General features: G+C 40.0%; 2 protein-coding genes across 5 annotated transcripts in view; both read left to right on the forward strand.

Moving 5' to 3' along the window:
* LOC129761730 (lachesin) overlaps positions 1-25,140 on the forward strand; it is a 320,135-nt gene that overhangs the window by 258,400 nt on the left and 36,595 nt on the right. For all 4 annotated transcript variants that reach the window (XM_055759483.1, XM_055759475.1, XM_055759499.1 and 1 more), the window contains exons 6-7: positions 2,587-2,678; positions 3,302-3,430. In XM_055759483.1, the coding sequence (XP_055615458.1) occupies positions 2,587-2,678; positions 3,302-3,430 (221 nt within the window). The remainder of the gene's footprint in view (positions 1-2,586; positions 2,679-3,301; positions 3,431-25,140) is intronic.
* LOC129761757 (uncharacterized) lies at positions 21,891-22,695 on the forward strand. Its single transcript, XM_055759510.1, has one exon. It carries the CDS (start codon positions 21,914-21,916, stop codon positions 22,547-22,549), a length of 636 nt encoding a protein of 211 aa, XP_055615485.1. The 5' UTR covers positions 21,891-21,913; the 3' UTR covers positions 22,550-22,695.

Below are 25,140 nucleotides of genomic sequence, written 5' to 3' on the forward strand. Positions count from 1 at the left end.
TCTACTGCAAAAGCTCTATGCTACGAAGTCCATTCAGAACAGAACTGCAATGGACCTCGACCTGGAAAATCGAAAAATTCAAAAAGTAACATATTTGTAAATAATTTGCTTTTTGCCTATTGCAAAAATGGACCACTCTATCTACAAGAGCCTTAGAGATTTCTTATATTCGATGTCAGTTGTTGAAACGTTGTTTCGCTCCAAAGTAGATTCACCAGTTGTCACAATCAACATTCGGAATGTGTTCTCGCACTTAATTTTGTTCTCACACAAAATTTGATACAGATTCTTTTATCCATTTTCGCTATAGGCCAAAACACGTGAAAGAAAATCAGTTGTCAAAAATTAACTTACCATTCAAAATAGCCGTACTTGTCAGCATAAGTGAGAGACATGAGTACCAACATAATGCCACAAAAAAGTCTACAATCGAATATACGTAACCCGCGTAAATTCGAACGTCGCGATACTTTTTGAACAGACCTCGTAAGTTGGGTCTAAACGCGTTTTTGTCGACACCTTGCTTTTTTCCACCTGGCGGCACATTTATTTCAGGATCTTTACGACCGATTTGTTTGAAATGACCACATTGTCGACGTAGAACTACGAAATTACTCTTGCGAGTAGAAATTTAATAATGAATACTCTAGTTCAAATATTTGGCTGCACTGACAAGGGTCGATGAATGAACGCTTGCACTCAAGTGCGCGAACGATTCGTAAAGCAGTAAAAGCCAATTTGAGCAAATTGGCAAATTAACTCTCAGCATCAACATGCACTGTTAATTGCTCGCTGTCTAGAGTTAAATTAGACCCTGACTATCTGAGCGATTTATTATTATATTAAAACGGTAGTTTTCCTGTATTTTTTTGAAAAATATATTTCTAACGTTCCAAAAATCGTAATTTCCCAAAGAAATAATCCATGTATAATACCATACAACATCTTTTGCAGAACGGCAACAAAAATCCGCTAAATTCACAAGTGACACATTCGATCACAGGCGATCATATATTCATTCCCTCAGTACAATTATTGCAAATGTCTTAACCACTTCAATCTACCTTTGGCAACGCAACAACAATGCCATCCCATTCAATAAAATTGCAACGCTGTTAGCTTCTTCTTCGATTGTGTTATTCTTTAATTCTTCCTATTCATCGCGAAAAATCGCCCAGGAAATAATCGCTACTGTCCGGTCTCTGGACTGAGAATGTTATTTAAAATCGTGAATGGGTTATTTATGCTCAGTTGAAAACAGGCGGAGCTTGCATTGTAATATTTTCTCTCTCCACGTTGCCCGTAAAACGAACGCTGGATTTAATTCGCAGTGGTATATGAAAACTATAACTCACCGATGCATAAATAGAACCTTATTGACAGCATGGATAGACGAGCACAGAAATGGGTAGAGCAAATCTACCGTTCTACGTATAGTTGTCCCATGTCGCTTTTTGACAATTTTCATTTTTCTTCATAAAACGATGCTTTTATGCCTAATCTTCTGGAAAAATCATTAAAAAAAACTTATTGTTTGTTCCCAGCTTTTAAAAAAACAACACCAAGCTCAATTGTCCCATGTTGATATTCTAGTCATAACTGTCCCGCCATGTATTTTAGGTAGATCCATAACAAATAAATCGGTTCAAGTACAAGAATTTAATGTCACGCTTTCAGCAGGACTAAAGCACTCATTTCTGGTTTGGAAGAACGAACTAGTTCTCAAAAAATGAAGAAAAGTTTAACATAATTATAATCTTCCGGAAAAACACCAAAAAACTTATTGTTTGTTCCCAGTATTTCAAAAAACAACATCATGTCCAATTGTTCCATGTTGATATTCTAGGCATAACCGTCCAACTATGAATTTTAAGCCCGTAATCAAGCTTGATTGATTCAAATGAGGGGAACTTTTCACTATTCATTAGGCAATAGCTTACTGCTCTTAAAAAACCCGATGTATTGCTAAATTGAAATGCCTAAAGCTTCTAGTAGACAAATACGCTAAAAAACTTTGATTGTGTTTTTCTCAGTTGCTGATTTTGGAACATGGGACAACTATGCGTAGAACGGCAGAAATGTATGGGAAGGTGGAAATGCATTTAATTTTCGTTAATTTAATCCGTTTACGGAATAGGGAATCATAATAGCATATCAAACAAATCTTAGTGAATTTCCGATTCAATTGGTGAGTGAATCATCAAAAACCGGTTCGGCACGAAAAAAATTATTAATGTTAAAGCTATCTCATAGAAACAAGACATTTATTGTAATTCGGTTCGTGGTATCTTTATCGTTTAGTTGAGCTGACATAAAAGCAGCTAAATAAAACATGTTGGGTGGAACGAATTTTGAAACTGCATTCCTCTGTTGACGATAACAGTGATGTTCTGTGTCCATCAAGGATACACTGAATTCCCAGGGCTATGGAGATTATCGATAGAGTGGAACAGTTGTCGATTCAAACATCACAGGTTCTCGTTTGATTTTATCTATGCAGCCACATCTTAGTTTGTAAAATACTATTGAGAATCTAATTTTTGTCACGATTATTAAACAATCCTCCTCCCTCACCACTATTTACAGAGCAAAAGGCCAACCAGAGCCAATTGTAACGTGGAAACGCGAAGATGGAACGGAAATTGTGCTCAAAGATGCCGCCGGAACGAAACAATCAGGTATGTGTTAGAAAACTCTTTATTGGTGGGAACGAGATCCTGTCATGAAGGCAATATATGAACTGAACTACATCGCAATAGTTTTACCACGAAGTCATTTCATGAAAAAAAAATCCCTGAATAAGCTCACTGCCACTTTAGTGAAGATTGATGCTCTGATCCTCAACAATTTCGATTAAGACTCCCTCACTTAATGGCCTCTTTTCCTCGGAGAGAGAATAACTAATTTATATTTCTCCTAACGCCCGCAGCGACAAGTGGCGCACTAAGTTCGACGGATACGTGTCTGACGATTCTCCCGAAGAAGACTTCCTAAATGATACAAGTGGATGATTTTTTGATTTATAGCCTTGGCTCTGGGGCTGCATGATGCCACCAATTTTCCCTAGAAACATCCCACCAAGTGGGATCAAGTGAGCACAAGGGAATTGGGGAAATCACTTCCTTTTGTTTGGCACGTGATTTTCACGGCATGCACGAACGTAAACCCAGTGCCCCAGACCAGAAAGGGTGGTGGGGGGCGGTGGTCTGAGAAACTCTCCCCATACGGTACACATCGGAAGCAATTTGTCTTCGCCGTTGTTTCAGTTTGCTGTTTTGTGCTCTTTTCCCTTTCGTTCCAGTGATTTCCTACCGAGGTGAGGTGCTGAAGCTGACGAAAATCTCACGGAGCGAAATGGGTTCCTATCTGTGCATCGCATCCAACGGAGTGCCCCCCTCGGTGTCCAAGCGGATATCGCTGAGTATCCATTGTAAGTACACGCTTCAGATTGGTGATATTAATTGGGACACGCATACCGGTCGATTATTTTTAAGCGACAACATCGACCTTGTACCCGATGAAGTTCACAAAGCTTTTTTTTTGGTACTCGTAAACAAATCAGTTCATGGTTAGCATCCCAAAAGTCCGTCGGTGAGTGGCTGCAAACACACTTCAACCGCGTCCGCATATAAGATTTATAAGCAAACGTGGTGTGGCAACCTCCCCATCCGAAGGCTCCAAAGAAAGTTTGACCTCGTTGAATCGTATATTTGTTAGGTACGTATGTGTACCAGCTTCGCAGAAATTGCCACTCCGAGCATTACCTTGAGCGATGTTGCGACGAGTTGATTGAAATTGAAATTTGAAATCCTGAAAACGAACACTACATTGGAAAACAATTTACACTTGTGCTTATAATGCAGCATCGAAGGGGTAGGGTTGTGTCACTAAAATACTTCTTAAAGTGGATGAATTCGCGCAAATAAAAAAAAATTACAAGCGTTTTTTGACGTGGGACTACGTCTAACCGGAGTAAATGCGGGGTAACATGAAAACCTAAACACAGAACATGCAGGAAAACACGAAATATTTCGAATGCTTATAACTCGAACATATCTCAATAGATCGGAAAGAAGTTTGCATCAATTGATAGGAAATATTTCTACGCATCTATCACAATGAATAAAATGTTATTTTTCATGAGATAAACAATTGAACAACTGTGAAATGTTCAGCGTTATCTAAACGCCCTACATGCCACAAATTCGTTACTTACACAGTAAATATTAGGCTGTCAAAAAAGTCCTGCGGTATTTCCGCGAGGTGTCGTTGTAAGCGCATAGTTCTAGATGTATTCATTGTATCGAGTCATAGCTTGTTGGAAAGGTATTTTTGCTTTGCGCTATAATATTGTCCTTGACAGTGTTTTGTTTGGTTAAGTCGTTCGTGAGTTATAGTGTCACAAATATGGAGCAAAATAAAGAGAAAATCCGACATATTTTACAGTACTACTATGACAAAGGCAAAAATGCATCTCAAGCTGCCAATAAAATTTGTGCAGTTTATGGACCCGATACAGTTTCCATTTCCACCGCACAACGATGGTTTCAACGTTTTCGTTCTGGTGTAGAGGTCGTCGAAGATGCACCACGCTCCGGAAGGCCTGTCGTCGAAAATTGCGACAAAATCGCTGAATTAGTCGAGAAAGACCGGCATAGTAGCAGCCGTAGCATCGGCCAAGAGCTGGGGATAAGTCATCAAACAGTTATTAACCATTTGAAGAAGCTTGGATTCACAAAGGATCTCGATGTATGGGTGCCACACACGTTGACGCAAAAAAACATCTTTGACCGTATCGACGCATGTGAATCGCTGCTGAATCGCAACAAAATCGACCCGTTTCTGAAGCGGATGGTTACTGGCAATGAAAAGTGGGTCACTTACGACAACGTGAAGCGCAAACGGTCGTGGCCCAAGCCCGCTGAAGCGGCTCAGACGGTGGCCAAGCCCTCAATAACGGCCAGGAAGGTTCTGCTGTGTGTTTGGTGGGATTGTCGAGGAATAATCTATTATGAGCTGCTTCCCTATGGCCAAACGCTCAATTCGGACCTGTACTGCCAACAACTGGACCGCTTGAAGGTAGCACTCATGAAGAAGAGGCCATCTTTGATAAACAGAGGCCGCATTGTCTTCCATCAGGACAACGCCAGGCCACACACTTCTTTGGTGACGCGCCAGAAGCTCCGGGAGCTCGGATGGGAGGTTCTTTTGCATCCGCCGTATAGTCCGGACCTTGCACCAAGTGACTACCACCTGTTGAACAAATGAAAATTCAAAAAAAATACCGCAGGACTTTTTTGACAGCCTAATATGTTGAATTCAATCGAATTCGAAAATTATTTCATTCAATCAATAATTTAATCAATACAAATAAATTTAGTAATCATTTATTTGTAGTCCCACGTAAACCTTGCAGTTATATCATAGACATGACCCACCCATTTTATTCGCAACACACTATCGACCAACCGAAGCGGAGCTTATGTTGCAGTATTTTTCTTCTCCTGCGCGCGATTTGAGAACGACTAATTTGCAAAGCGGGCTTTGCAATGGTAGTGGTGTATGAAAACAGCAACAGCACACGAAACCGATTCGATATTGTTCGCAACCGAAAATATCATACCAACCTACATCGTCTTCATTCAAACAATATTCGTTCCCATGACAACCTAGCCCAAATAAACATATTAACTAACATGCACTGACTGCTCGCTATCTAGAGTAATACTGAATACTTTTAGACGGCAAAACTGGGGGAGCGTAAATTGAACCAATCAAAACGTGGGATCTAGCAAAGCACAAAATCTAGCATCGAACGCATGTTTTACTGTACAGTTCCGTATCATTATTTCTATAGAGTGCAAGAAGATAAACAACTGGGAGAGCACAGATCGCTAGGGCCAATCAACCAATCAGAACACGGGATTTTTGTTTGGGTAATACTTCACATTTTTCAGTTGTTCGTTAGTTAGTTTTATAAAGTATGTAATTTTCTTCGTTGCAATAGATTGTTAGGGAGTGCCCAAATTGATGGATGCAAAAATTCATAAATCCATCAGGGAATGACTGAGCAATAAGCGCCCGAAATTGGAGTAGTTTTGTGTTGTGACTAAAATTCCGTTTTTAAATTCGCACCCCAATATGTTCCTGAAAGAAGTAATGTTACGTCAAAAAGTTAATTCCATTTGCTTTCTGTCCTACCTCAGGAATATATGGGAGATGAAATTAAAATCCATACACTGAACATGTAGGGAGAAATGGAAGATTTCGAATGCTTATACATCGAGCATTTCTCAATAGATCACAAAAATGTTTGCATCAATTGATAGGAAATATTAATACGCATCTATCACTATGAATAACACTTCATTTTTCTTGAGATGAATAATTGAATAATTGTGAAATGTCAAGCTTTATCAAACGCTAACGGATGAGTCATAAGTAGTGGGACTAAATTTATTTATTTATTTCGTCAAACAAATGTAGACTACATACATATGTTATTACAATGTCTTCTTATAGACTAATTGTTATTTCTACGGCACATGTTTTAAATTTACTCTCTATTCATTGTGATGTCAATTTTGTCGCAATGACGATTGTACATAAGCATCATGCGATTTACAGGACCGTTGCTTGCATAATTTGTTCTAGATGCTTTTATTTGGAACTAGCTGACCCGGCAAACTTCGTCACGCCCAAAGTTTATTTTTCGCAATCACATCCTTCTTCTTCTTCTTAAATGACACTAACGTTTCTGCGTCAATTTTATTAGTACTTAAGTTGAGATTACTATGCCAAATAACACGCCTTGAATGCATTCTGAGTGGCAAGCTCTAGAATACGCGTGACCACAGTGCAAGTCGGAGGAAGTTTCTTTGACGAAAAATTTCCCCGACCAGAACGGGAATCGAACCCGAACCCCCGGCATGTTAGGTGTGACGCTAACCACTCGGCCACGGGAGCACATCCAGGTTTTTTTACTAAGCGCTGTTCATGGGTCCAATCGCAGAATTATTCATTGATTGATCTTCTAATCTACCTTATAAAATTACCTTTTACTATAAAATTCCTAGTACTTCTACCAAAACTCGACATTATAATTTCAGATTATTTTCACACACAATTTTCGTTCAAGATTTTAGATTTTTCAACCACTTGCAAAAAACATGTTTCTCCGTTACGTTACGTTGATTAACTCTCGAGTAATGCAGAAATTTGTGTTTCATTTGTATGGCAGAACCAGCCCCCCCTTAGAGAGGGGAATGGAGTGTCTAACCGCCATAAAATTGTTTATTGCACCCTTAAGCCTCCGTATGCCTAATTTGGTTTCATTTGCTGGATTAATTCTCGAGTAATGCAGAAATGTGTGCTTCATTTGTATGGCAGCCCCTCTAAGAGATGGTGTAGGGGTATCTAACCACCATAGAAACATTTATTGCACCCTAAAGTTTTGATATGCCTAATTTGGTTTAATTTGCTTGGTTAATTCTCGAGTAATACAACAATTTGTGTTTTATTTGTATGGCCGCCCCAACCCTAAGAGAGTTGGAGGGGTATCTTACCACCATAGAATCATTTATTGCACTCTAAAACCTCCACACGGCAAATTTCGTTTCATTTGCTTGATTAATTCTCCAGAAATTTAGAAAATTTGTGTTTCAATTGAATGGCAGCCCCCCGGCCCCAAAAACCCCTACACACCAATTTTCATGTCGATCGGCTCAGTAGCTTCCGAGTCCATAAGAATCAGACAGACAGAAAGACAGACAGACATCACTCCATATATATAAGCTCCTTGTTCTTAATTGACGTCCTGGTACATAAAAGTTTAAGCCAGATAACAATTCCGCTGACTGTACACGTTGTGAAATAAGATATTTTACAAAAAAAAATTTGAAAGTTTTCTACGTTCTTTAAGTGTTTGTATGCAAACACTTTTTTTGGTTTTTTTTTTCAATTCTTTATTGCACTTTCACAAGTCCATACAATGTGCGTTTGAGGTGTGAAACAATATACGCTTAACAAAAGCAACCATTTTTGGCAAACAGTTCTTCGTGTAACCACCTCCGATTTCGGATGATGACCAAGCAACCGAAAGACGCGTTCCCGGAGAAAACTCTGTTCCGTGACCTCCATCGTAAACAAACGAAAACACACTTAGCACGAACAACGCACACAAAGAGGATACCACACACACAGCACACACAGCACACACAGATGTTTGTCTCTCTCTAGCGTGTGTGGCGGAAGACGTGACATGAATTTAGTCCCACTACTTGTGACTCACCCGTTAAGTGCTACGTTTGATTGGTCCAATTTGCGCTCCTCTAATTATACCGTCCAAAAGGAGCAAACAGAGTAATAGCGAAATATAAGTTGAATACAAGTGAAACATCGCTTCATAAGCACCACCCCTTTATGATGTCAAACGCCAGTCAAATAGAATAATTACGCAGTTGCTTTCCAAAAAGATCATTCTTTTTCTAACCGTGAAGCAGAGCTCATACGCTAGGGCCACCGTTCCAGCGTGACCACGAATACCAACATCAGCAGCCAACGAGTTTTAATTTTCCTGTCATCCAGCGGACAACCGTCACCAATCGCTTTCGTGTAATCGATACTGATACTGAACTGTCTATAGCTGCATTCAATATGTCTAAAAAAAAAGTTGCAATTCAAGGTGATATCCGAAATAATAAGAGTAACCTAATTTTTGTTCGCTTCGGGAGAGATTGTGTTAATTTTGGAGTATTTTTAAGCTTGTTGATGGTTGAGGACTTTCCGAACAATCATTCAATTATCACGAATTCGTCTATTGTTTGTTGGTTTCGGATTTTATGTTGCCGTTCTGCGAAAGATACTGAAAACTTTCGTGTAATGGTGTAATAGTGGTGATGGTAACAATGTTCTCACGATATCAATAATGAATCCATTGGCGCTTTTGATGCATTCTCAACATATGCATTCTAAAGTAATATTCGAAATAATAATAAAATGCTAATTTATTTTTGATAATTTGTTTGTCGAGGAGGAGCTTGTGTGAATTTAGGAGAGTTTTTGTGTATATTCGTGGCTGGGGACTCTTCGATCATCGATCATGAAAATTCTACGAATTTGTGCCGAAAACAACGTCGTTGGAGATCTACTATTCGTCGCTCGTTCATTGAAACGAGCCGGCCCATTTGAGCGGCTCTTTTGAACCGTAGCATTTTTAAGCCAAGACTCTTTTGAGCCACGGCTCTTTTTTGAGCCGAGACTCTTTTGAAAAGCGGCTCTTTTTTGAACCGCGGGTTTTGTTTCGAAGTTTTCAAACGTTTTCTCAAATGAGAGTCCTTCCCAAGTGCAACTCTCAATGGCCACAAGAAGCGTTCCACTTAACAACAACTCTTTTTTCCGCATCGATGTCGATGATTAAATGCTACAATCAGCGTTCAACAAATTGAAATCCTCGATATCTGTTGGATCGGATGGAACCCCATGATTGATTTAAAAAAAAAGTGTTGTTGGATTGCTGTCTCCAATGTAGTTTTTGTTCAACCTTTCCTTGTCAATGGGTATCTTTCTATCGCTTTGGAAGAGAGCATACATTTTTCCGATCACCAAAAAGGGGACAAAATGCACGTTGATAACTATCGAGGAATCTCTGCCCTGAGTGCGGTTTCCAAACTTTTTGACCTCGTAGTTATGGGACCGATATTCTCCCATTGCAAGTAATACATTTCCATCGGTCAACATGGATTCATGCCGAATCGTTCTACCATAGCGAATCTTCTCTCTTTAACAACGTACGTATTCGATGGAATGTTCAATGGTATGAACCAAACGGATGCTATCTACACCGACCTGTCAGCCGCTTTCGACAAAATCAACCACGATATTGCGGTGCAAAAATTAGACAAGCTTGGTTTCAGCGGAAATCTCTTGCATTGGTTGAAATCCTATTTGTCCGGACGGTATCTCACGATCACTTTTTCTAGAAGAAAAGATCCAATTCATTTCGGATATCATCTTGATCATTCAGCTCGCGTAGTCCGAAGACATCGATCGCAAATTTGTTCGCGTCTATTATAGAGTGGAGATTATACCGTTATCAGTTCGTGGCTGGTGAAGTTATTTTGCCCTAACGGGGTTCTCTTTATTGCGCGAGTGAGGAGAGCAGCAATCACTACCAGCGTGAGGAAGAAGTCCTCCACGGCGGACGCGGTGCGTGTGCCGTATCATCGCTGTGTGTGCTTTAGCATCGTCATCGATTCCATCATCGTGTTGTGGTGCGATATACCGTTGCATCTGTGCCGAGCGATTGCCACGCGGTTCGATTGGGACACCGTTTCATTTCATTCGCATTGGTGTGCGATTTAGGTATAATATATATTAGGTTTAGAAATACAAAAAAAAATAAAAATTATATTATTTTATATCTGCCGTAATGGCAGAAGGTCATGTTGACATGGAGATTGAAACTACTGTTTCGCTCCCGTTCAACAATCGACCTCGTCCTCCCCCTCAGTTGTTTCCTCTCCTCGTGTCAAGGTCTATCCAGACGATGCACTTGGAGCTGGTCCATGGGTTGTTTTTTTCCGGCCTAAACCAAAAGGAAAGTCAATTAATGTCATTCAGGTTTCGAAAGATCTGGCAAGATTATATTCCTCCGTGGTCGAAATCTCTAAGGTTAGACCGAACAAACTGCGTGTTGTCGTGAGTGATCGGAAACACGCGAATGCAATTGTGATCGACGAGAGATTCTCCCTAGAGTATCGCGTCTACGTGCCCTCCCATGACGTAGAAATCTCGGGGGTGGTAACTGAAACTGGTCTGACGTGCGAAATGATAAAAGAAGGAGTTGGTAAATTTAAAAGACTCCCGTTGGTGGGTGTTAAAATTTTGGACAGCCGCCAACTAGGAAAAGTATCCCAAGAAGAGGGAAAAACTAAATTCACGCCGTCAGACTCGTTTCGAGTAACTTTTGCTGGTTCCGCTCTACCTGACTACGTCATGGTGGGCAAATTGAGATTGCCTGTGCGACTCTTCGTGCCAAAGCCCATGACTTGCCAAAAATGCAAGTCAGTTGGTCACACTTCAGATTATTGTGCCAACAAGGAGCGCTGTGCCACTTGCGGAGAGCAACATGAGGGGAAATCCTGCAGTGCAACTGAGCATAAATGTCCATATTGCGGGGGATCCCCACACGAGCTCTCAGTTTGTGAAACTTACAAGAGTCGCTGGGAGAAACAGAAGCGCTCTTTGAAGGAACGCTCGAAACGCACCTTTGCGGATATTTTAAAGGGCGCTTCTCCACTGGCCCAACAACAACAACCAATCAACACACAAAATGTCATCGCCACGTTGCCCGTTGACGAAATAGAAGCGGACACAGCTAACGGGGGCACACCGTTCATTTTCAAAGGGAATCCCCGGCGCAAAAATGTGACCACTCCCAAAGTTCAAGAACAAGTCCCTCCGGTGATACCCCCAGTTAGCTTGCCTAAAAAATCGAGTGCAGCGGACAAGCAAAATCAGGTTCCTCCTGGCTTCCGTGGGAATAATTCACCTTCGAATGGCCCAGCACTCGAGGGGACATCAAAAACCCCAACTGTCCCTGTTATTCCGTCCAGTTCAACTTCCCAATCGGGATTTATAAAGTTGTCTGACCTTTTGGACCAAATCTTCAAGTGTTTTAATGTTTCTGACTCCATCAGAACCCTTGTCATCTTAATGCTTCCAGTATTAAAGACAATTTTGCAACAATTGATGCATACATGGCCTCTCCTTGCAATGATTATCTCTCTTGATGTCTAATTTAAATAGAGAGGTCGGAGATATCACTGTTTTACAGTGGAATTGTCGTAGTCTTATCCCTAAATTGGATACATTCAAATTTTTAATTCATAAGTTCAATTGTGATGTTTTTGCTCTGTCCGAAACTTGGCTTTCTTCGCGAGATGATCTCTCTTTCCACGATTTTAATATCATACGCTTGGACCGTGATGACAGATACGGAGGGGTGCTATTGGGTATCAATAAGTGCCACTCATTTTTTCGAATTGACCTTCCACCTACTGGAGGGATCGAAGCTGTTGCTTGTCATGCAAATATCAGAGGCAAAGACCTCTGTATTGTCAGCTTGTATTGGCCTCCGAGAGCTGCGGTTAGCCGCAAACAACTTGATGACATGTGCTCACTCCTTCCTGAGCCACGATTGATCTTGGGAGACTTCAACTCTCACGGAACTGCCTGGGGGGAACAGTACGACGACAATCGTTCATTGTTGATATATGATCTTTGTAACAGCTTCAATATGACCGTTTTGAACACTGGGGAAACAACACGTGTACCTAAACCTCCTGCTAACCCAAGTGCTCTTGACCTCTCGCTTTGCTCGAATACACTATCGTTAGATTGCAAGTGGAATGTAATCCAGGATCCCAACGGCAGTGACCACTTGCCAATCAAAATTTCCATCACCATTGGTTCGAATTCTTCTGAATCTATAAACATGGCATATGACCTCACAAGACTCATTGACTGGAAAAAATATGCGGACGCAATTGCTCTAGCCATCAATTCCAGAGATGGTTTGCCTCCATTGGAGGAGTATAACTTCCTTTCTCGTTTGATATATGACAGCGCGGTTCGCGCTCAAACGAAACCCATCCCAGGCTCCACTTTTCGTCAAAGGCCTCCCAATCCATGGTGGGATAGCCAATGTTCCAAGCTTTATCAGGATAAATCGAACGCATTTAAAGCTTTTCGGAAACGTGGAACCATTGAGAATTTTCAAACGAATTTTTTTTCAATGAAAAAATTATGGAAAGTGACTCGAAACATGAGAAATCGCTCTTCATCGAATGAAAGCGAAGAATATTCACATCGATGGATTTTTAATTTTGCACGGAAGGTTTGTCCCGATTCCGCTCCTGTGCAAAAAATTGTTCGAGATATACCACAAGATAGGTGCGATCCTGATTCCGAGTTTTCGATGGTAGAATTCTCTCTTGCTCTCCTTTCTTGTAACAATTCTGCTCCAGGAACGGATAGAATTAAGTTCAACTTGTTAAAAAACCTCCCTGATGTGGCGAAACATCGCTTGTTGAATTTATTCAATCGGTTTCTGGAGCATAATATTGTTCCAGATGATTGGAGACAAGTACGAATTATAGCTATTCAAAAACCCGGAAAACCCGCGTCCGACTTCAATTCGTACCGCCCAATAGCAATGCTGTCTTGTATACGGAAATTGTTGGAGAAAATGATCTTGTTTCGCCTTGATCGATGGGTTGAAACGAATGGCCTACTCTCAGATACACAATATGGGTTCCGCAGGGGCAAGGGGACGAATGATTGTCTTGCGTTGCTTTCTTCAGAAATTCAAATGGCATACGCCGAAAAAAAAACAAATGGCTTCAGTATTCTTGGACATAAAGAGGGCCTTTGATTCTGTTTCAATAGAGGTTTTGTCAGACAAATTACACTCTCGGGGTCTGCCGCCTCTGTTGAATAATATGTTATATAACTTGCTTTGTGAGAAACAGTTGAATTTTTCTCACGGTGATTCGACAGTAAATCGGGTCTCCTACATGGGCCTCCCCCAGGGCTCATGTTTAAGCCCCCTTCTGTACAACTTCTATGTAAGCGACATCGACAATTGCCTTACACAAAATTGCAGCCTAAGACAACTTGCAGATGATGGAGTGGTTTCTGTCGTAGGATCAAACGAATCCGACCTGCAAGGACCCTTACAAGATACTTTGAACAATTTTTCAACCTGGGCCATTGGGCTAGGGATCGAATTCTCCACGGAGAAAACAGAGATGGTGGTTTTTTCTAGGAAGCATAGACCAGCAAAACCAAAGCTTCAACTTTTGTGTAAACCGATCACTCATGCTATGTCATTCAAGTATCTTGGGGTCTGGTTCGACTCCAAATGTACTTGGGGGCCCATATTAGGTATCTGAGTAAAAAATGCCAACAAAGAATAAACTTTCTCCGTACAATTATCGGCACCTGGTGGGGAGCCCATCCCGATGATCTTATAATGTTGTATCGAACAATTATTCTCTCAGTGATGGAGTATGGCAGTTTCTGTTTTCAATCAGCTGCCAAAACACATCTCATGAAACTCGAGCGAATTCAGTATCTTTGTCTCCGTATTGCGTTGGGATGTATGTCCTCAACGCATACCATGAGTCTCGAGGTTTTGGCAGGCGTACTCCCACTAAAAGATCGCTTCAATTTATTATCTCTTCGGTTCCTCATCCGGTGTAAGGTTATGAACCCATTGGTGATCGGAAATTTTGAGCAGCTTATCGAGCTAAATTTTCATTCAGGATTCATGAGCTCATATGATGAATTCATCTCCATGCAGGTTGATCCTTCTTCGTATACTCCCAACCGTGTTTGTTTTCCTGACTACATCAATTCCTCTGTACATTTTGATCTGTTCATGAAGGAGAAAATCCATGGAATTCCAGATTATCATCGATCGGGGATCGTTCCTACGATCTTCAATGCAAAGTATGGGCGTGTCAATTGTGATAATATGTACTTTACTGATGGGTCCTCTATGAATTTGGAGTGTGTCAGAGTGTTCAACGAAATTTTTAGCACCTCCCACAGTCTTCAGAAGCCTTGCTCTGTGTATATTGCTGAATTGGCAGCAATACATTGGGCGCTGGACAGCGTCGCCTCACGACCTGTTGAACACTATTACATTGTAACGGATAGTCTTAGCTCTGTCGAAGCTATCCGTTCAGTGAGGCCGGAAAAGCACTCGCCGTACTTCCTTGAGAGAATACGAGAAAATTTGAGTGCTTTAACCAGACGCTGTTATGTCATTACCTTTGTCTGGGTCCCTTCACATTGCTCCATTCCGGGTAACGAGAGGGCTGACTCATTGGCAAAGGTAGGTGCAATTGAAGGCGATATTTATCAGCGTCAAATCGCTTTCAATGAATTTTATTCTTTAGTCCGTAAAAATACCATCGTTAACTGGCAACGCAAATGGAACGAAGATGAATTGGGCCGGTGGCTCCACTCAATTATCCCTAAGGTTAGCCTCAAACCATGGTTCAAAAGTCTGGACTTGAGTCGGGACTTTATTCGCACCTTCTCCCGACTCATGTCCAATCACTGTTCGTTAAACGCGCTACTCTTTCGTTTTGATCTTGCCGACAGCAATATCTGTGCCTGCGGCCAAGGTTACCACGACGTCGAACACGTTGTTTGGTCGTGCGAGGAGTATCTTGTTGCCAGATCGAATTTAGAAAACTCTCTTCGGGCTAGAGGAAGGCAGCCCAATGTGCCGGTGAGAGATGTGTTGGCTCGGTTAGACCTTGATTACATGTCCCAAATATATGTCTTCCTAAAAGCTATCGATCTTCGTGTGTGATTGTCCTTATATCCTTACATTCTCCTTTTCCTTTTCCTTCGCGAGAAATCAAATCCCTTCTTTCTAACAATAGAATAAGGTGAAATGTAAATACATGTTAGATATAAGATAGGCTTAAGAATTGAGTATGATGAATGTGAGTGCGAATGTGAGTGTGAACATTGTCAACATATCCTTATATCCCATCCTTTTCCTGAAACAAAATGTCACCCTTCTAAACTCGAGCAAGCCGCGAGTAATCGGTTCTCTACTTCATTAACATTAGAATTAATAAAAAATGTTTATATATACTTGTAACTATACAGATAGGAGTTTGGCTCCTTTAAACTTATGTAACTAAGCCTGTAAAAATAAACGATTTAATAAAAAAAAATCATCTTGATGGTGTTCCGCTAGCTAAAGTCGAATGTGTGAAGGATCTGGGTGTTTATTTGGACTCCAAACTCAACTTCAAAGAGCATGTCGACTACGTCGTCGGTAAAGCCTCCCGCAGCTTTGGTTAGTAGGTTTGAGAGCCGATGCCAACTAATAAATCTAGAAACGCTACATGTACGGAGGGATCCTCATTGATGTATGACGTCTTGATGGCTAGGACAGAATGCCCAGTGATCCTCGAAAGCATATATTTTAACGTTCAATCTCGAACGCAACGAAACTACGTCTTCCTTCGAATACCTTTCCGTCGTACTAGCTATGGATGCAACTCAGCTGTTCAAGGCCTGCAGCGGCTATTCAACAAAGTAGCTTCGGGTTTCGAGTACCATATTTCACGAAGTGCGGTTCGACGAAATTTCATTGTTATGATAAGAAATTTTCATTAATATCATTAGGTCAGTAAAGTGTCTGTTGATATACCAAATAAATAAATGAATAAACGAGCAACTTATCGCGATCAACGAAAGGGAACGATTAAAAGTCACCGTGAACAAAGAAAAGAATAAGAAGAACGAATGGGAATATTTGCCTGAAATATTAGATCTCGCTGAGACAAACTTTCAGTATCGTTCTATATACGAATCAATGAACATCGCTTGTTCTTTCTTGTTTTGCGTCATCAAATGTCTTCGTTTCGGATTGAGCTGTGGACGCGACCAAATTATTTACTCGCTGATGTCACTGGCATTGCAATCATCACATCAAACTGACGCCATTCCATTGTGGTTCTGAACTACACAAATGGATCAAACTAGGCTCACCAAGAAAATAATTGATCAGGAATTTTGTGTGAGATTTGGTTTCGCATGACAGTAGCAAAACTATATCCACCAAGGACGAGAGCTAAGCTAATGGAGACTGGAAATATTAATAGAAAGGGCTTCCGTTGTGAAGACCGCAAGGCGGAGATAAATGTGTATGTAAAATAATATCCGAAGTTATTATCAAGCGGCTTGAACAAAACAACAGAGTAGTTGTACGTCAACAAAGTGGTCGTGTCTTGGACACAACTTCCTATAATTTTGACATAGGACTATGTCTTTGATTTCTATATACGGGGGTCACTCTACGAAAAATGTGACGATTTATTAAGAGTTTTCAAACGCATATTACTCAAAATGGTTATTGCGATATATGTTGTGTTATATATCATTAGACAGGAAATTTATCCAGAATTTTTTTGCTTGAAACATGAACAGTGGATATAGTAAAAAAAAAGTTAACAATTTGCCGATTTAATTGGGTATGTTTTCTTTCGATTGCACTATCCACTCGCTTCCTCCCCGACGCCACGAGAAATCTTTTTGCCTAAATTCGGGCGTTAGCTCATAATGTGAGTTGATGCGTAAAATAAATTATTCTCCATTTACCGATAATAGGCATTATTCTCATATTGTATTGTATGTTGTCCAATCAATTTGTGCTCAATTCATGTTTTTATCGTGTAGGTCTCACTACTAACAATTTGTGTAAGTGTGGTCCAGGATGTCATAATATCGAGTAAGTTGTTTGGTTATGTGAAAATGCAATAAATGAATTTCAATGGCTGCTGATTTAGTAGATCGAAAGGGTATACCCACGAATATCAGATTATGATAGCTTGAGTAGTCGCGATCTTACAGGGCTATAAAGATATTACAAACAATGTTCCGGACAACGTGGTAACGAAGGTGATAATGCTATTTTTATCTATAATAGCTGACCCGGCAAACTTCGTCCCGCCCAAAATGTGTATTTCAATTTCGCTAGCCCAAACATCAAATGGACTATCAATCAAATTAGTGCTCCCGTGGCCGAGTGGTTAGCGTCCCACACTATCATGCCGGGTGTTCGGGTTCGATACCTGTTCTGGTCGGGAGATTTTTAGTCAAAGAAAATTCTTCCGGCTTGCATTATGGTCACGCGTATTCTAGAGCTTGCCACTCCAGAGTACATTCAAAGCGTGTTATTCGGCATAGAAATCTCAACCAAGTACTACTTATAAAAATGACGCAAGTAGTGCTACGCTGAGAAGGCAAAAGTTCCACCGGAACGTAAGTGCCATCCAAGAAGCAGAAGATCAAATTCGGAAAGTATTACCTTCAAACACTAATTGAAATAGCATATTTTGTAATCGATCTCGAATGTACGATTAACTTCGGAAGGAAACGTGGAGTTTGTACATTTTGAATGAAAAAAATCAATTTTGGACGCAACGAGGTTTTCCATGTCTCCGCTAATATCAATACCTTCAAACATTCACGTTTTCTTACTATGAGCAAGTTCATGGGTCTAATCGCAAGACTGTTCATTGATTGATCTTCTAACCGACCTCATTGAATTTACCTTCTACTATGAAATTCCTAGCATTTCTAACAAAACTCATCATTATAATATCAGATTTTTTTCAGACACAATTCTCGTTCAAGAATTTTCAACCACTTGCAAATAACATGTTTCTCCGTTACATGGAATAAATTTTTGATACAGAAAATATGATAGAATAGGGACAGCCCTAAATCGGACAATTCCTTCCTCGAGTTCTGCTCTTATCAATACATTCGGCGATACTTTTTTATTGGTATAGATAGGAGAAGATATAGAAGTGCGTTTCATTGTGCGTAGAACATATGGGAATTTAATTTTCCCTTTTTCCTTCAGAGTTTCCCGAAAATTTTCAATTGTCATGTTTGGAGGGGTGTCATACCATCATAGAAACATTTCTCATACCCAAAAACCCTCACATCCCAAATTGTGCTCAATTAGTTCCCGAGTTATGCAGAAATTCGTGTTTCATTTCTAGACAGCCCCCTTCCCTCAGAAAGGTGGGAGGAGTGTTGAACCACTTTAGAAATGTTTATTGCCCCTTAAAACCTCCACAAATTTGGTTCAGTTTGCTTGATTAGTTCTTGAATTATGCAGAAATGTATGTTTCGTTTCTATGCATCACCGCCCCGCCCCCCTTTAGAGAGAATGGTATTTTTGTGTACATTTTTGATCAGAATGCGGTACCGAATTCTACCACGTTATGTCATCTAACCCGTTTAAAGGATACAAGTACATACAGGAAACGGTTTTTCCAGGGCATCCATTTGATGTATCAAAAGAGAAAAAATACAGATTTTGAACAATGAAAAACTCAATTTAAATGCAATTACTACACACAATCACAGTCCTATGTCAAGTTCCCGTCCGTGCCCCTAGGCTCGGACCCATCACCTTTTTGCAAGTCAGCTCTTCCATGGGAAATTTATCCAACTCAATTATCTGTCTTAGTTTTTTTTTATCACTATCCGAAAAAAGGCCATTTTTTTAATGTAAGCGTTAATTGTAGCATCATATTTTCTTATCAAAATTAGGGATGCATTGAATTTTCTTGTTGATAAAAGTATTCGAATCACTTTTATTTGGATTCCTTCCCATTGCTCTATTCCCGGTAATGAGAAAGCGTATACACTCGCAAAGATGGTTAGTATGCAGGGCACAGTTTTTGAAAGATAGATAGCGTATCGGGAATTCTTCTCCATTTCCCAACAGCAGTCACTTACCAGTTGGCAAAACCAATGGAACAGAGATGAGCTTGGAAGATGGTTATACTCTATTATCCCCAAAGTTTCAATGAAGGCCTGGTTTAAAGGGTTAGATCTTGACAGAAATTTAATTAGAACTATGTCCAGATTGATGTTCAATCATTCCGCGCTAAATGCGCATCTCTTCCGCATAGGTCTTGCTACTAACAATTTATGCAATTGTGGTCAAGGATAGCATGATATCGAGCACGTTGTTTGGTCATGTAATGAATTTTGCAATGAAAGAATCAAACTGGTTGTCGAGTTAGAAGCTCAAGGAGTACACTCACGCATGCCAGTTCGCGATATCTTAGCCACTCGCGACCCTAATTTTATGTTCCCCATATATGTCTTCATAAGACGCTAATATTAGGCTGTCAAAAAAGTCCTGCGGTATTTTTTTTTTGTTCATAAAATTAGTTACAATCATCTGTTTTAAGTCAAATATGCGCCGTTTTGTTCGATGACTTGTTCCCAACGAGATGCCAACTTCATAATACCCCTGTTATAGAAGCTCGCTTCCTTATTGGCAAAAAACTCGGATAGCCAATTTTCACAGGCCTCTTTTGTGGCTAACTTCTGACTACCTAGCTCGTTCGCCATGGACAAAAACAGGTGGTAGTCACTTGGTGCAAGGTCCGGACTATACGGCGGATGCAAAAGAACCTCCCATCTGAGCTCCCGGAGCTTCTGGCGCGTCACCAAAGAAGTGTGTGGCCTGGCGTTGTCCTGATGGAAGACAATCCGGCCTCTGTATATCAAAGATGGCCTCTTCTTCATAAGTGCTACCTTCAAGCGGTCCAGTTGTTGGCAGTACAGGTCCGAATTGAGCGTTTGGCCATAGGGAAGCAGCTCATAACAGATTATTCCTTGACAATCCCACCAAACACAAAGCAGAACCTTTCTGGCCGTTAATGAGGGCTTGGCCACCGTCTGAGCCGCTTCAGCGGGTTTCGACCACGACCGTTTGCGCTTCACGTTGTCGTAAGTGACCCACTTTTCATCGCCAGTCACCATCCGCTTCAGAAACGGGTCGATTTTGTTGCGATTCAGCAGCGATTCACATGCGTCGATACGGTCAAAGATGTTTTTTTGCGTCAACGTGTGTGGCACCCATACATCGAGCTTCTTTGTGAATCCAAGCTTCTTCAAATGTTTAATAACGGTTTGATGAATTATCCCAAGCTCTTGGCCGATGCTAGGGCTGCTACTATGCCGGTCTTTCTCGGCTAATTCAGCGATTTTGTCGCAATTTTCGACGACAGGCCTTCCGGAGCGTGGCGCATCTTCGACGACCTCTACACCAGAACGAAAACGTTGAAACCATCGTTGTGCGGTGGAAATGGAAACTGTATCGGGTCCATAAACTGCACAAATTTTATTGGCAGCTTGAGATGCATTTTTGCCTTTGTCATAGTAGTACTGTAAAATATGTCGGATTTTCTCTTTATTTTGCTCCATATTTGCGACACTATAACTCACGAACGACTTAACCAAACAAAACACTATCGAGGACGCAAAAATACCTTTCCAACAAGTTATGACTCGATACAATGAATACAACTAGAACTACGCGCTTACAACGACACCTCGCGGAAATACCGCAGGACTTTTTTGACAGCCTAATATTATTATTTAGGTCGCATCTCCTACTCTCAGTTGTTCATTCTCCCTTCCTTTCCTATTACATAGGCAGAACTTAATACCCGTTGAGATAAGATCATTACAGGAGCTATTAACATAACAAGGAGGCACTCACTATCAAAGGATACCACAGGTACTGTTCCAGACAAGGATAAAACCGACGAGGCAACGAAGGAATAAATTATATTTTTTATATCGTTCTGTAGTTTCAGCTAATTAGACTCAAGTTAATGATAAACAAATAAACAAATGATGGCTCTTTATCTACTTGAGCCTAGTTAAATAAATAAAGGAAAAAACGTTAATTGGACCAAGAAAACGTGGGATTTAGCGCGTTTAGATAATACTTAAGATTCTAAAATTATTCAATAGTATATTTCAAATAATATAACCTTCCTCATAGTGATAGATGCGTAGATATTTCAACAATCAGTAGAAGTAAACATTTTTGCGATCTATCACGAAACGATCGAGATTTGAGCGATCGAAATCATTCATCATTTGTTACATGTTCAGTTCTCAGGTTTTTCATGTTACCCCCATATCTTCTTGTTAAACGTAGTTCTACATAAAAAAATGTCCAAAAATTCAGAAGGATCACAACAGAATCAACCGTTTTTGTCCGATTTGGAGAATAATCGCTGCTTCACCACTCAGTACAAAAATGCATTCTCCGCGAAGTATTACTGAGCGAATCAAGGGTTCTGTTTCTACTCGAATTCCACGCTCAACGTAATTGGACACGATCTCCGCCGCGTAAACAAAACAATCGTACCGGAAACTAACGCAGTAAAAACCATAGAAATTAGAAAATCAAAGCGTTAGCCGTATCGCTATCTTTAAAACCCGTTCCGTCAGATCGCACTTGCACCAGAACCCCTCCGACTCGCGACCCATCATGTTTTTCGTAGTGTGTTTGCTACTTTTGCTGCAGTGCCTTGCACAAGATATAAAAGAAGAACGGTTAACATACAAACACTGCACGTGTCCCTGTTCCGACCTGGCACCGGTAGAGGTAGATCCGTTCTTCGACGGCAACGCTAACTGTGTTGTAATCCAGAACTTTTGGAGCAACGGTCATCTGTTTACCAGCGATAAAGCGTTCGAGGGCCGGCATTACGTGTATCACGATGTGTCACACTTCCGAACCAAAAAGTGGAGATACGTGCACACCAACCCATGGAAGATATTCTACCCGTGGAAGAATGTTAGCGCCAAGGCCGAGGTTCCGCTGGTCATTCAAAACATTCTCTCGATGGAGTATATCGTTGTAACGGACGATATCGTCAAGCAAAGCTTCCGACAAGTGGTGACCATCTTCGATCTGACCACGTTTGCACTGTGGCACTTCGCCGCTGCACCGGATGGTCAGTTTAAAATTAAAAATCACGTGACGAGAGAGTTTCTGTACGCGGATGAGGTTGCCACCGACGACTGGGACCAGGGGAAGATCTTCACCAACATCGTGAAGCTAAACAGGTCTGACACACATCCGGGACAGTACGTCTTCCTGATACCGCCGTGTTATCGATAGGAGTGTGGTTACGGTTTTTTAGAATTTAAATTAAAAAAAAATCTTTTAAATATTATATTTTATCATGTCGTCAAACATAAAATAGAGTTGTCAATCAATCCATGCATGAAATATAATAAATTGCTGTATTTTTGCATGGGAACCTATTCAACTTAAGTGTTCGTTTGAGGTATGACTCGAATTATTTCGAATTCCCAAACACCATATGGCGACCGTGAACAAACTAGAGCAGCCAAACTACTGTCTACAATAAATGGAAGCGTTATCCTTTCTACAAATTCAGGCCCCAATATCCACCGAGAAACGATGCTGCGTCAAACCGGAGGGAGGATCATCGGACTCGTGTTTTAACAACAAGATGCCTTTTCTGTCAAAACTTAAACAAGTCAAAAGTAAAGGAGATAATTTTAACTTTTGTAAAAAGAAAGTCTAACAGCCAAATTGAAAGGATCATATTTATAAGAACAAATTCTTGAAAATGTTGCTCAAGCAATGGCCACAAAGGCAGGAGCAGAAACATTGATTGATACAATACAAATCTAGAGACAAGAATTATTTTTCAATGCTGGACCTTTCAGAACAGTAACTGAATCCATCCAAAAATTGAACGAGGATTGCACAAATAGAGAAATTCGATACGAGTGGTCAACTGAGATCATATACATAATAAACAAATAATAGATATTCAAATTCAAATGTCCAACGAAACATAGATGTCTGAAATGAAAAAAAATAATTAAATGATTAATATAATTCCTACGAGGGCGGTCCGATAAGTACTTAGCCTCATCGCCCGATGGTGTAAGTATCGCAAGAGAGATTACTTATCGTGTAGTACATTCTCGGCTACGCGTGTCCGCGGATTTTAGAGGAATTGAAATAATGGACATTCCGCCGTCGCCACGGCCAAATTGGTAGAATTTCACTACGAACTGCTGTCCCATCCGCCGTATTCTCCAGATTTGGCCCCATGTGACTTTTTTTATTTCCAAACTTGAAAAAGTCACTCGCCGGGCAGAAATTTGAGTCGATTGTGAATAGAATCTACATGCGATTCTACGTTAAAAACTATTAAACGTTTTGACCTAGAGCTAACCGTTCTCGAGATATGACCAATTTCATATAATAAAAATAATGTTTGTGAAATATCCATACGGAGTCGAAACCTCAGTCGGAATGACCAGCAGCAATATGAACTCTCTATTATCTTTAATTTTATTTTAATTTTTCCATCCCATCTGTATATTTTATTAGGTTCATTTTGCGATTTCGCTGTAACAGAGCCGAATTCAACCGAAATTCAACTTTCGATTAATATTTTTAACGGTGTATTTAAAATATTATTTTTTCCTAAATAGTTCAATAATTTTCCAACGACTTTGATCTACATCATATTTTAATCGGTCGTCTGGATTTTGAGTTCTATTTTTTTTAATAATGGTTTTGCATACACCTTTTTAAAAAATAAGTCTTAATAACGACTTATTTTTTAAAAAGGTGTATGCAAAACCATTATTAAAAAAAAATAGAACTCAAAATAATATATCATATGATAACGAAAATTGTCATTTTGATCTTTTTTGATCTGTCGTTTTTCGGCTCATTTGACATGAAATTACTCTATGGTGAACAAGATGCGAACAAAAAGTCTTCTAAATCCATCCACATCCTTATTAATCAGGACGACGAGTCCTTCATTGAAAATAAGAAAACTAACGGCCGGTGGTTATTAATGTTTTGATGTAGTATCTATCGACACATTTGAACCGTTTATAAGGTCAACAAAAGGAAACAGGTACCCATTGAATGTTCAGTGCAACCTGTCAAAATATGTAGTAGTTACCCCTAAGCCTGATAAACAAGCCCAAAACTCTAGCAAAAGCTTTGTTTTAAAAGTGTTTTCTTGTTCTCGGTTGACCTTTATCAATTAGATCTGATCTGGGATCCGCATGCAACAATGAAATTTTTAAAAACTTATGCAATTTTATCGAACAAAAATTTTCTACTGCATATCACCCACAAACCTTCCTTCTCGAACGAAATCATCGTTGCTTTAATGAATACCCGAGACATTTCAATAATGAACAACATGATGATTCAGATTCTTAAAACTTAATTATAAATCCAATTTATAACCATGCATCATATATTGCAGAATTCAAATGCAAATTACAAACAGAGTGTCAAAAAGCAAACCAACTTCTAGAAAAATCAAAAACAAGCATTCAGATTCACACGCTATCGACATAGGATTTAGGAAATGAGATCCAGTATATCATGGACCATATGGGATCATACAGAAAAAAAACACCCAAATATAATAACAAAAACAGTAAACAAAAAACCCAAGAAGCACATAACAATTAAAATAAACTTATCTTCAGAAGTGTTAATTTACCGAGCCTATCCTCGGTAAAAAATACATAGAGACAAAATTAATGAAATAAAACTGAGGTAGGTAAAAGTATCATAGCACGTTACGAAGTGCAAAATTCGGTTTTAGTAACTAGTATTTAGTTTTAATTTCAATTGAATAAATTTTATACAAAAAAAAACAAAACAACAAAGAAAATTTTATGAGAGACAACTGG

Source organism: Toxorhynchites rutilus, chromosome 1 (assembly GCF_029784135.1).
Source record: "Toxorhynchites rutilus septentrionalis strain SRP chromosome 1, ASM2978413v1, whole genome shotgun sequence".
Taxonomy (NCBI): Eukaryota; Metazoa; Arthropoda; class Insecta; order Diptera; family Culicidae; genus Toxorhynchites; species Toxorhynchites rutilus.

Excerpts from the sequence above, each read along its gene's own strand:
- LOC129761757 (XM_055759510.1), top strand. The coding sequence starts at position 21,914 with ATGTTTTTCGTAGTGTGTTTGCTACTTTTGCTGCAGTGCCTTGCACAA.